This window comes from Bubalus kerabau, chromosome 12 (genome assembly GCF_029407905.1).
Source record: "Bubalus kerabau isolate K-KA32 ecotype Philippines breed swamp buffalo chromosome 12, PCC_UOA_SB_1v2, whole genome shotgun sequence".
NCBI lineage: Eukaryota > Metazoa > Chordata > Mammalia > Artiodactyla > Bovidae > Bubalus > Bubalus kerabau.
Genome location: NC_073635.1, coordinates 30,365,960 through 30,378,955, shown reverse-complemented (window position 1 = coordinate 30,378,955; position 12,996 = coordinate 30,365,960). Strand labels below are relative to the sequence as shown.

General features: G+C 47.1%; 1 protein-coding gene across 1 annotated transcript in view; it reads left to right on the top strand.

Annotated features, from left to right (window-relative positions):
- The window catches only part of LOC129624833 (WD repeat-containing protein 49-like), a 45,217-nt gene extending 42,619 nt beyond the window's left edge, over nt 1–2,598 (top strand). The window contains exon 20 of the mRNA XM_055543121.1: nt 2,391–2,598. Coding sequence (XP_055399096.1) covers nt 2,391–2,598 — 208 coding nt within the window. The remainder of the gene's footprint in view (nt 1–2,390) is intronic.
- Nucleotides 2,599–12,996: the final 10,398 nt, after the last annotated feature.

Sequence of the window (12,996 nt, the reverse complement as noted above, 5' to 3'; positions counted from 1 at the left end):
ATTTTAGTTTTTAATTTTTATTTATTTTTGGCTGTGCTGGGTCTTTGTTGTTACACGTGGGCTTTTTTCTAGTTGTGGCGAGTCAGGGCTACTCTCTATTGGTGCGTGGGCTTCTCACTGTGGTGGCTTCTTTTATTGCAGAGCACGGGCTCTAGGGTCTACAGGCTTCAGTAACTGTGACAAGTGGGCTCAGGAGTTGCGGCTCCCAGGCTCTAGAGCACAGGCTCAATAGTTGTGGCTCATAGAATTAACTGCTTCATGACATGTGAGATCGTCCTGGATCAGGGATTGAACCCAGGTCTCCTGCATTGGCAGACAGATTCTTTACACTGAACCACCAAGGAAGCCCCTGGTTATCCATTTTAAACACAGCAGTGTGTACATGTCCATCCCAAACTACCTAACTATCCCTTCCTCCCATCCTTCCCCTCAGTAATCATAAGATCATTCTCGAAGTCTGTGTGGTGCATACTCCTTGTTATCTCTACCTAAAGATGAGGAAACCAAGCCTTAGGGATGAATTGTGATTTGCCTAAAGTTAAACCACTGGTCAATGGGAAGGCAGGAACATGGCCCCACCGTCTGTCCACTCCCTCACAGTGAAAGGACCAGGCCTTGGAGAAAGGCTTCTGTATGAGCATAGAAAAGAAGGAAGTAGAAGCTGTTGGCAGTGGGCAGATTACTGCGGAATGAGGACTCCTCCCCAGAGGGCAGCCCTGAGTGACGGCGTCAGTGTTACTCGCTGAGACACACCAGGGCCGGGGTTCCTGGAGTGAACAGGGGTAGAGAGGTGGCCAGGAGTGGGCGCTTTCCAGGCTGTGCAGGGTGAAGTGAGGCCAGGAGAGACAGATGGGGAGACCACCTCCACAAACACACACCAGGAGGCGAGTGGGTGACAGAGACTGCGCCTGGAACTCAGGGCTGGAGACACCGCTGGGCTCCCCAAGAAGCAGTGGGTGCTAACAGAGCAGGGTTGAGGGAAAGGCCAGAGAATCGGTGATTGGGTGCAGAGTTGTGCCTTAGAGACAAACCTTGTGCTGGTTAAGATTCCCCAGGCCCCGATAGGCCAAGTATGTGCTAATTTGGTCTCAAGGTTTGTGAGAAATTGTCAGTAGAAACTGTCAGTGAATATTTTAGGAAAAGTGTGTTCAGCATTCACTCTGCACTGTTTGCTGTGGTCCGCTCTGCTCTGCTGGGCACGGGGCTGTGATGGGACCCTGGGATATAGCCAGGAATGCAGAGGAGCCTGTGCCCTGAGGATCTGTGCTTGGGAGGGCAGAGGGGTCTCTCGGCTCCGCCCCTACTCTGCCTGGATATCCCTGAAGGAGGGTACAAAGCATTGTGGGAGCACCAGTGGCAGGGGTCGAGGAGGCCTCCTGGAAGAAAGGAGTTCACACTCAGACCCTAAAGACAGGAAGGGTGCAGCCATTCCAAAGGAAACCCTAAGAGAAGGAAGAGCTGCTACAACACAGGTGGACCATGAGGACATTATGTTCAGGAAGATAAGCCAGTTATAGAAGGACAAATGCTGTGTAATTCCACTTACACAAGGTTTCTAGAGTAGTCAAACTCACAGAAAGTGAAAAAGTGGAATGGTGATTGCCAGGGGCTAGTGGGGAGGAGAAGGGCAAATTCTTTTTTACTGAGTACAGAGTTTCAATTTTGCAAGATGACAAGTGTTCCAGAGATGGACAGTGGTGATGGTTGCATGACCATGTGAAAGCACTTAATGCCACAGAGCTGTGCACTTAAGGTGGCTAAGATGGTAATTTTATGTTCTGCGTTGTGTTAGTCACTCAGTCATGTCCAACTCTGCAACCTCATGGACTGTGGCCTGCCAGGCTCCTCTGTCCATGGGATTCTCTGGGAAAGAATACTGGAGTGGGTTGCCATGCCCTTCTTCAGGGTATCTTCCCACCCCAGGGATCGGATCCAGGTCTCCTGCATTGGAGGTAGAATTTTTTACCATCTGAGCCACTAGGGAAGCATATTTTACCCCAATTAAAACTTAGAGAGAGAGAGAGAGAGAGAGAGAAATAAAGGCAGAGCATGGCCCCAGGCAAGGCAGAAAGGGGAGCTTCTGGGAGCTCTGAGCTGGGTTGGCACAGAACTGGGCAAAGGTGACGGTGGCAGGGACCTGGACGTGAAAGGAAGGTGTTTGAGAAGTGGAAGTAGATGGCTTTTCAACGTGTTCAGAGATCAACAGGAGGAAAGACCTGGTGATGGAGGATCAAGTAGAAAGAATCAGTGTTTACATGTCTTTGCAAGTGGACAACCTGCTTTGATGATGGGGCCCACGGTGCTCGACCAGGGCTCGCGTGGAAGCAGGGGGCAGCAGTGAGCCCCCAGGTGCCTGAGGAATCTGCACTCACCTGCTTCCTTTCCTCCAGGCCGCCCTTGGAGCAGAGCAAGCCTCCCCGGGGCACACCTGCGCTGGGGACCCCCAGCATCTACCAGAGCCTCCAGTGCCACCAGGTCCCCTGCCTATCAGCACTCCCAGAGAAGCTGGATTTGTCCATCCTTGGTGCAGATATGTTTAACTTAGATTTTCTTACACAAGAAAAAGAAGGAAGTGAGGCTGCCCAGAAAGCGTACTGATCACATAGCAGTTTCCTCGTTTGAGTTCTGAAGAAACCAGCCTGCTGTTTTCTTTCCTTGGCAAATTCTTCTTCCCCGGTTAATCAAGAAGTCTGACTGAGATTAAGCTTTGCCCGACAGGGGCCAAAAAAGAACAAAACAAGAAATGATTTCAGCCAACACGGGCCTTTTCCCAAAGCAATTAGAGCTTGGACTTAAGCAAACAAATCAGATTCGAGGTCTTCCTTCCTCAGAAGCTGTTATTCCATGGAGTGAAGATTGCCCAGGACAAATGGGTCCTGAAACAGCTCCCCTAGAACCCTGAATATCACAACAGCAGCTGCCCACAGCTGGGCCGAGGACAGCAGGAGAGAGAAGGGAGGTGTTGAAAAGTAAATAACAGCTTTGAAAGCCTGCTTTGTGCCCGGCAAACCTTGGTTAAGATCTTAGATGGATCATCTCACTCACTCCTAATAGCAATGTCAGGAACGGATGCAGTTATTGTCCCATTTTTCCAACAGGGACACTGAGGCTCCAGGAAGCAAAGTGATTTGCCAGTGGTTCACAGTCAAGTAAATGATACAAGGAAATCAGAGCCCAGGCCCCTGACTATCAACAGCAGTGACTCTCGGAGAAGAGGGAATAACATCGGAGGGCCAATGGTCTCTCCTTTCCAAGCATGGCCCTAGAGCAGTCACTTCAGAGCTGTGAGCCATCTCAACAATAGTAGGAAAAGAATAACAACACAGCTGCTGCCGGTTACAGAGCGCTGATCTCTTCATGGACATCATTTAATCCTCAAAGCCGCCTGGAGAGGGTATGTCTGCACTTTACAGATGAGAAAATCAGTCCTCAGAGAAATTAAATACTTTGCCCAAAATCACACAGCAAAGGGATTAAAAGCCCTCAAAATTCAAACCTAAATTTGGCCCCAAACAGTGGATTATTAATCTCTACTCTGACTCAGAGCCATCATTTTACAAAGACCTTGTAGCAAAGAGAGCCCACAACCGCACAGCTGGGAAGCCTCCTGCCCACCTCCCCCAGTCCAGCATGTTCTAGAACCAACTCACCCGCCTTGGGTCAGCCCATGACCTTATCCTTCTCAGAGGGGCAGGATGGTGCTGTCCTAGCCAGGCCTATTTCACTGGACCTGGGCTCTACAGGACCAAGGAGAAGCATCCCCCCAGAGCATATACCCACTTCTAGACCATGCTGCAGATCTCGGGAATTTGAGATCTCATGCCCAAGTGGCCCCGAGTCCACGTTCAGAGCCTGAGCAGCTTCCCCAGGACCTGTCCATCCACAGAGTACTACACGGTCCCAGGCTCTCAAGGTGGCTGAGGGACGGTGTTTGCTGGGTGCAGACAGATATTGGACATTCTGGCTGGGGGGTGCCTGCATATTCATGCCGAGGTCCTCACGGTGCAGGGAGAAGGAGGGCCAGCCAAGGTCTGGGATCCAGGGGCCGACTGTCCGTGCGTTGCCAGATCCGCCATGGAACTATGAGGACCCCAAGAATTCTACATCCAAACTGGCCTTCCAGGGCGTCACGGAATGGCTAAGGTAGAAAGACCGAACACTTACCATGTATTAAATATTTTATTTAAGTTTGTTAACTTGACACTTAATGTTTAAAAACTGGGTCTCCATCTGTACTCTTGTCCTGGATCCCCCAAATACTAGGGGCGAGATTGCCCTGACTTCCTGCTCATTTATCAGACTCCTCTAACCCCACACCTCAAGAACTTAGGGACTTCAATCCCCCTTGACAGACCATCCTTGCCAAGACTACTGGATCCTCACTGGGCACTTTTTAGGACTCCCAGCCCTGCCTCCACCCCAACCATGACTGACAGTTCACATGTGTCTGAATTGCCAGCTGCTCTGCTACCAAGTTAAATTGTCTGATTTCCTCCAGGATCTTTCTGACCCAATTAGCCAGGAATCCAGACCTGGGCCCCTCCAGCTCATGCTTGTGGAGAACCTTCACATCAGTGAGGACTTACCCACAAGGAAATCCAAGCTAAACAAACTTAGGCCAATATATATATATATATATATATATATATATATATATATAGACTCCTAGAACTTCAGGAAAAACTATGACTAGGAATTTTAAAACCCCATCAGGACTGTCCTTCCAGCTCTCGCCCCTGCCATGCTGCCTGTCTTCTCTCTGCAGACCAGTTCCCTCCACGTTGCAGGAAACAGGGCCACAACAATCTCCAGGTTTAATCTGCAGCCTTAGTTTCACAGAGAGACGGACTTCGAGTTCTCTCAGGTTCCAAGTCCCAGATTCCCAGCAAAGGCACTGGCTGGCAGATCCCCAGGTCTGCACTTACTTCGGCCTAACCAACTGAAGTCTGGGGCTGGTTCCTTTAGAATGGCTCTTCTGGGGCTGCCCCGATGGTTCAGCAATTAAAACTTTGAGCTTCCAATGCAGGAGACAAGGGTTTGATCCCTGATCAGGGAATTAAGATCCCACATGCCACTGGGCCAAAAAATTAAAATTAAAAAAAAAAAAAAAAAAAAAACAGAGCCATGGGGATGAAAAGGCCCTGCGGTCACTGTTACCCAGAAAGAAAAGAACAGGACATTGTGTGCACAGACACAGTGTCTTAAAGTCTATGATCAAGTTGCATTGTCTCGGACTATGAGACTGTTTCTGTCTGCCTACCCCTTCCCTCCCCATCCCCCTCGGTCTGCTTTTCCTTCCTTCCTTCCTGACCTGGGTTTGAATTCTGAGTTTTCTCCTTCACACTGAATCCAGGCTCCAGAGGCACAGAGGGGACCCAGTCCCAGCTCTGGCATCAACTTGCTAATGGGCCAGAGCAAATTATGACTTTATCCTTCTGCCTTAATTTCTTCAGCTGTTAAAAAGGCAGTGGGGGAGCAGACAGGTTTCCCTTCTCTGTTTCTAGATCTTTGAGCAATCAGCCTAACTTGTCCAGACCTCTTTTTCCACCCTACTTTTCATAAACCTTTAAACTGGATTTCTATTTTAATGAAATATTCGTTTCTAATCCTTGATTTTTGAACCAGAGCATTTAGAGTTTAATCCTCAGGGTCCTAGCCTGCCTGCCTGGTACTGTTTTCAACTGAGAGCTCAGCGTTGTTTCGCTGAGGGCTGTGTTGCCTCTGTTAACTAATCCCATGAGGAAATAACACCATTATACAAAGTCAGCGGTGTTCAGAGTGAAACCTATCTTATAAATCAAGCCAAACAGGATTCCAGATGCTGCTTCCAATTGGTCTGGCCTTGTTGGAAAAAAACAGGGCAAAGTCATGAAACAAAGGAGTGAACATCTGACTTTTGTCTGTCCTGGCTCCTGAGTGGGGAATTGCCTCCTCCTCCCCAGATCTGACCCCAAGTTTGTGAGCCTGACAGTCCTGGTGTGAGTGACCTGCCATCAGTTATGAAGGCTAGTCAGGATCCTGGTGGCTAATCAGTGGTATCATAGGATTAGACTGTCTTCTCTCCTCCTGTCTGGACAACCCAAAGGAGCACTTCTTGGCTAAGCCTCAGGACACAAGCTGTTTGTTTTTTCTACCCCTATTTGGTAGAAAATAGGGCCCCATCAGGACTTGTGGGAGGTCAAGTGATTAGCACTTGGAGCTTCCACTGCAGGGGGCACGGGTTTGATCCCTGGTTGGGAGACTAAAATCCTGCACCGCTGCATGGTGCGGCCAAAAAGAAAGAAAAAATAACGAAAACAGGGGCCCATCAAGGAGGGACTGTGGTCTTTTTTCCACTTCAGATGCTCAGGAGGAGCCTGGCTACAGTTCCTGAAAGCGTGGTCAGGTCCCTCTGAGATTCAGGATGGGGCCAGGATCATTCTTCTAGATCCTGGAGACCACTCTGTGTTTCCTGAAACCTGACTGCTTGGGGACCCCTTCCAGGGACCATCATCATCTTCCCTCCATCCCTCACACACCACCACCACCCCCGCCCTTGCTGAGCTCAGGTGAAACCTGGGCCCACCCTCCCCTCGGTTTCAAGAACCCCAAGAGAATATTTTGTAGCTTATCACACCTTCCTGGACCTCCCATCCTGAAACTCACCCATCAGCCTCCCTTCTTCCTTCTACCTCCTATTCGTGGACTCTCATGAAGAATGATGCCATCTGTGTGCATCTTTATGACAATCAAAGGTGTTACTAGCTTAATTTTCCTAGACAAAACCAAAGCAAGCACACTGCATCTGGGAGATGTCTCTCTGGTGAAGCACAGGCAGGAAAACATTGCAAGAAAGATACAGGCAATATTTTTTTCTTTCACGGTGGAGCACTGTATGAACTGAATCATGGCCAGCCACAGATAACAAGTTCCAATTCCTGGAAGCTGTGAATGTGACCCTATTGGGAAATAAGTCTTTGCACATGTGTTTAATTCAGGCTCATGGGATGATTTTACTAAGGATTTTCCAGGTGGGTCCCCAAGGCCATTGCCAGGGTCCTTATGAGAGGCAAAGGGAGATGGCAGGGACACAAAAGGGAAAAGGTGAGGGAGAAACAGAGGAAGAGAGGGAATACAAGCCAGAGAATGCCTGGAGCCACCAGAGGCTGGAGGAGGAAAGGGAAATTCTGCCCTTGGAGGGAACCGGGGCCTACCAACAACTTGATTTGAGACTTCAGGCTTCCAGATCTGTAGGAGAATAAATCTCTGTTGTTCTAAGCCACACAGTTTGTGTTTACTGGTTACACCAGCCTCGGGAAATGAATACAGACTCCAAGGTTTCTAGAATGGGACATGGTTTTCCTTCTCAAGAATGTGAGAGGGACTTCCCTGTGGTCCAGTGGCTAAAACTCCATGCTCCCAATGCAGGGAGCTGGGGTTCAATCCTGGTTGGGGAACTAGATCCCACATGCCGTAACTAAAAAAAAAAAAAAAATCCTGTGTGCTGCAACTAAGACCTGGCATAGCCAAATAAATGAATATTTTTTTAATAAAAAAGAAGGCAAAGAATGTGGTATCTGGCCAGCACCTGTTATTATTTCATTTATTCCTTTAGTTAACATTTCACCTATGCATCAGGCTGTACCCTAAGCTCTGGAGGACATGGATAGTATAAGAAAATCTCTTCCTGTCTTAGGAGCACACAGCGCACTGGGAGAGAGAAATGTAAAGAGATCACTGTTATTGCTGTTGTTTAGTTGCTCAGTGATGCCTGACTCTTTGTAGCCCAATGGACTGCAGCACACCAGCTAGGCTCCTTTGTCCTTCACTATCTCCTGGAGTTTGCTCAGATTCATGCCCATTGAGTCAGGAGCAGACACAAAGGGAGCTCCCCAGGGAGAGTTAAGGGATGTTGGCAGGTTTGGCCAGGATTCCTGGGGAGAGAGAGGCCTAGGGTGGGAGTAAAGGGGTCTGGCTGTGGGAGGTGGGGCCAGTGAGGTGTGTGTGTGTGTTTCCTCTTCTGGGAGCTGCAGCCCCCTGTTCTGAGAAGTGACCTCCCCTCTACCCCACCCACCACTTTCAGGGCAGTGGCCGAGCTCTTACAGAGCCCACCCCTGGGCATATTTGGTCCCCAGGAGGGTCCCCATCACAAATGTTCTCTGGACTCTTTGACACAGGGAGGTATGTGTCTGCTGGGGGCTTCCCGTCCCACCCAGGAAGCAAAACTTCAGCAAGCACAGTGGGGAAGGGCAGGGGCTTCGTTTTCTGTGTTTTGCAAGCTCTTTAATGATGCACCATAAACCTGGAGGCCTGCTTAGTGTCATGAAGGCAACGGCCCCTCCAGAGGGCCCAGGGCTGCCGGGCAGAGAGAAATTCCAGGAAGACAAGCACTCCTGGTGAGCATGACCAGAACACATTAGCTGTTCGTGGGAAGTGTGTAGATCAGCTATGTGCAGGGCACACACCTATGTTCCATTAAAACAATAGCAATTGTCAAGCAGAGATCTTCTATTCTAGTTTTTAAATAATTTAAAAATGTTTTATGTTATATGGAGTATAGTTGGTTAGCAATGCTGTGTCCGTTTCAGGTGTACAGCAGAGTGATTCAGTTATGCATATACAAGTATCTATCCTTTTTCAAATTCTTTTCCCATATAGGTTATTATAGAATACTGAGCAGAGTTCCCTGTGCTATACGATAAGTCCTTGTTGGCCTAGATCTTATTTTTGTGGCTGTTAAGCATTGGGACTGTTTATGCCTGGTCATATATTGCATCCTAGTGGAAGAAAGTTTATGACCTTATCACTGGATCAACCCAGTGGCTTTTATAAAGATGTAATTTAACAAGTACATTCTACAAATTTTATATGAACCTTTTGGTTGATGAGCCACATGTAATGCTGCTTTTGTCTATTTAAGTGGATAGAAGTACTAACAAAAATTATTTGATAAAGACCATCTGCTAGTTCTTCTTCTTTTTTTTTTTTTTTTGCTAGTTCTTCTAATAAAGCTATCCTTTAGGCAAAACATTTACATCTAGTACTGCTATTTTTGCTGTTGTTTAGTTGCTAAATCGTGTCCAACTCTTTGCAACCCCTTGGCCTGTACCCTGCAAGGCGCCTCTGTCCACTGGATTTCCCAGGCAAGAATACTAGTGTGGGTTGCCATTTCCTCCAAACCTGCATCTTCTGCTTAGCAGGCAGATTCTTTACCACTGAGTCACCTATAATATTGCTATAAAATGCCCCAAATTCTGAAACAAGACTGGTTTCATTTTTAAAAAGTGTTGAGCAGATTATGAAAACCAAATGAAGCATGTAATCCCTGATTGTATCTTGAATCCAAAAAAATAGTTGTAAAGGACATTTGGGGGACATTGAACCTGATAATACTATCATGCCCACAAGAGAGTCCTCAGACTTGAAACCAGACTTGCTGCTGGGAAGACGAGGTCCCTATGCTAAGAGGCTTTGTGGTGAAGATGTTGGGTGAGTCTTGCAGTAACTGGTCCTGGGTTCAGCGCACTAAGCTTTCAACTTCTCTAAATTAAAAGGTGGAGCATTAAAAAAAAGAATGCTACTCTGGGACTGTTATCATTTGAAAGGAAAAGAAGATTATCAAAGCGACTCTTGCAGAGAAGGTTTTTATGTTAATAGACAATCCACCAATTCTGACAATCACCATCTTTGGAACTGGGAAGATATTGTCCCCTGTTTATGGACTGTCAAGTCGGCGTGATTCCCCAGAGACATCTGTGACCCCATCTGGCTTTCTGAACATTCCCTGGCCTGGAAGTGGTTAGCAGAGAGGTAGCCCTGGGCAGTGAAAGCAGATGCTGCGTTTCCACTAAACCCATAGTTAGTGGCTGGTTGGTTCACCGAGCAGGAAGAAAGGCATGAGCTGATTGCCTGTGTCATTTAAAAAGCCACACGTTCCACAGAAAACATTAAAGGGAAGAATTTTTTAAAAAACTGGTGTGTTTGTGTGTGTGTGCAGTGGTGGGAGGTGAGGAGTAAACAGGATATACACTGACGGTGAAAAAGAAAACTAGCAAGGGCCAGACAGAAGACAGAGCCCTCTGGTCATGGCTATGGTAACCTTCACCGGGTGTCTGCCCTGAGTCAACATCACCAATTAAAAGACGCTGGCTCCTTGGAAGAAAAGTTATGACCAACCTAGACAGCATATTAAAAAGCAGAGACATTACTTGACCTACAAAGGTCCATCTAGTCAAAGCTATGATTTCTCCAGTAGTCATGTATGGATGTGAGAGTTGGACCATAAGGAAAGCTGAGAGCAGAAGAATTGATGCTTTTGAACTGTGGTGTTGGAGAAGACTCTTGAGAGTCCCTTGGAGAGCAAGGAGATCAAACCAGTCAATCCTAAAGGAAATCAGTCCTGAATATTCATTGGAAGGACTGATGCTGAAGCTGAAACTCCAATACTTTCACCACCTGATGCAAAGAGCTGACTCATTGGAAAAGACCCTGATGCTGGGAAAGATTGAAGGCAGGAGGAGAAGGGGACAACAGAGGATGAGATGGTTGGATGGCATCATTGACTCGATGGACATGAGTTTGAGCAAGCTCCAGGAGTTAGTGATGGACAGGGAAGCCTGGCATGCTGCAGTCCATGGGGTCACAAAGAGTCAGACACGACTGAGCAATTGAACTGAACTGAACACCACCAAACACTTCTCTCCTTTAATCCTTACAATCACTTCACAGAGAGACAAACCCATCTCACAGAGGAAACTGCCCGGGGAAAACCAATGCCAAGGCCGTGCTGAGTGTAAAAAGTGGAGCCAGAAGGTAAAGCAACGAGTGCTTGATGAAAAAGCCACACAAACACTTACTTTACCATCCAGTGTGTGTGTATGTTAGTCACTGAGTCGTGTCCAACTCTTTGGACTGTAGTCAGTTAGGCTCCTCTGTGCATGGAATTCTCCAGGCAAGAACACTGGAGTGGGTCGCCATTTCCTTTTCCAGATCTCCCAACCTACGGATCGAACTTGGGTCTCCTGCATCACGGACAGATTTTTTACCATTTGAGCCACTGTTCAGTTCAGTTCAGTCGTGTCCGACTCTGCTACCCCATGGACTGCCAGGCTTCCCTGTCCATCACCAACTCCCAGAGTTTGCTCAAACTCATGTTCATCATGTCAGTGATTCCATCCAACCATCTCATCCTCCGTTGTCCCCTTATCCTCCCACCTCCAATCTTTCCCAGCATCAGTATCTTTTCCAATGAGTGGGTTCTTCTCATCAGGTGGCCAAAGTATTGGAGTTTCAGCTTCAGCATCAGTCCTTCCAATGAATATTCAGGACTAATTTCCTTTAGGACGGACTGGTTTGATCTCCTTGCAGTCCAAGGGAGTCTCAAGATTCTTCTCCAACACCACAGTTCAAAGCATCAGTTCTTCGGCGCTCAGCTTCTTTATAGGCCAACTGTCACATCCATACATGACCACCAGAAAAACCATAGCTTTGACTAGACAGACCTTTGTCAGTCAAGTAATATCTCTGCTTTTTAATATGCTGTCTAGATTGGTCACAGCTTTTCTTCCAAGGAGCAAGAGTCTTTTAATTTCATGGCTGCAGTCACCATCTGCAGTGATTTTGGAGCCCCCAAAAATAAAGTTTCCCCATCTATTTGCCATGAAGTGATGGCTGGAGGAAGCACAAGCTGGAATCAAGATTGCTGGGAGAAATATCAATAACCTCAGAGACAGATGACACCACCCTTGTGGCAGAAAGTGAAGAAGAACTAAAGAGCCTCTTGAAAGTGAAAGAGGAGAGTGAAAAAGTTGGCTTAAAGCTCAGCATTCAGAAAACTAAGATCATGGCATCTGGTCCCATCACTTCATGGCAAATAGATGGGGAAACAGTGGAAACAGTGGCTGACTTTATTTTTCTGGGCTCCAAAATCACTGCAGATGGTGATTGCAGCCATGAAATTAAAAGACGCTTACTCCTTGGAAGGAAAGTTATGACCAACATAGACAGCGTATTAAAAAGCAGAGACATCACTTTGTCAACAAAGGTCTGTCTAGTCAAGGCTATGGTTTTTCCTGTGGTCATGTATGGATGTGGGAGTTGGACTATAAAGGAAGCTGAGCACCAAAGAATTGGTGCTTTTGAACTATGGTGTTGGAGAAGACTCTAAAGTCCCTTGGACTGCAAAGAGATCCAACCAGTCCATCCTAAAGGAGATCAGTCCTGGGTGTTCATTGGTGGGACAATGTTGAAGCTGAAACTCCAATCCTTTGGCCACATGATGTGAAGAGCTGGCTCATTTGAAAAGACCCCTGATTCTGGGAAAGATTGAGGGCAGGAGGAGAAGGGGACAACAGAGGATGAGATGGTTGGATGGCATCAGCGACAATCAACATGGGTTTGGGTGGAGTCCGGCAGTTGGTGATGGAGAGGGAGGCCTGGCGTGCTGTGATTCATGGGGTCACAAAGAGTTGGACATGACTGAGCAACTGAACTGAACTGATGGGACCAGATGCCATGATCTTAGTTTTCTGAATGTTGTTGAGTTTTAAGCCAACTTTTTCACTCACCTCTTTCACCTTCATCAAGAGGCTCTTTAGTTCTTCTTCCCTTTCTGCCATAAGGGTGGTGTCATCTACATATCTGAGGTTATTGATATTTGTCCCAGAAATCTTGATTCCAGCTTGTGCTTCATCCAGCCTGGTATTTCGCATGATGTACTCTGCACTAGGGAAGCCCAACTGCCTTCTAACTCAGCTGGAGTCAAGACTCAGTACAGAGGGGGTTGTTTTCTGATTATCTGCACTTTACTTATTTTTAATAATAAAAGACAAAACCATATTTGTAGGAGATGTCTGGGATGGAGGATGTGTTTGTACAGAAGTTGTTGGGGTGAGGGGTAGTAAACATCTATAGCCAGTGAGAAAAAGCTAAGTACAGAAACACATAAATGGATAAGCACATCAGTTTATCCTTCAAATACAGCATCAATGATCATAAATGAAACTTCTAGTTCTTAGG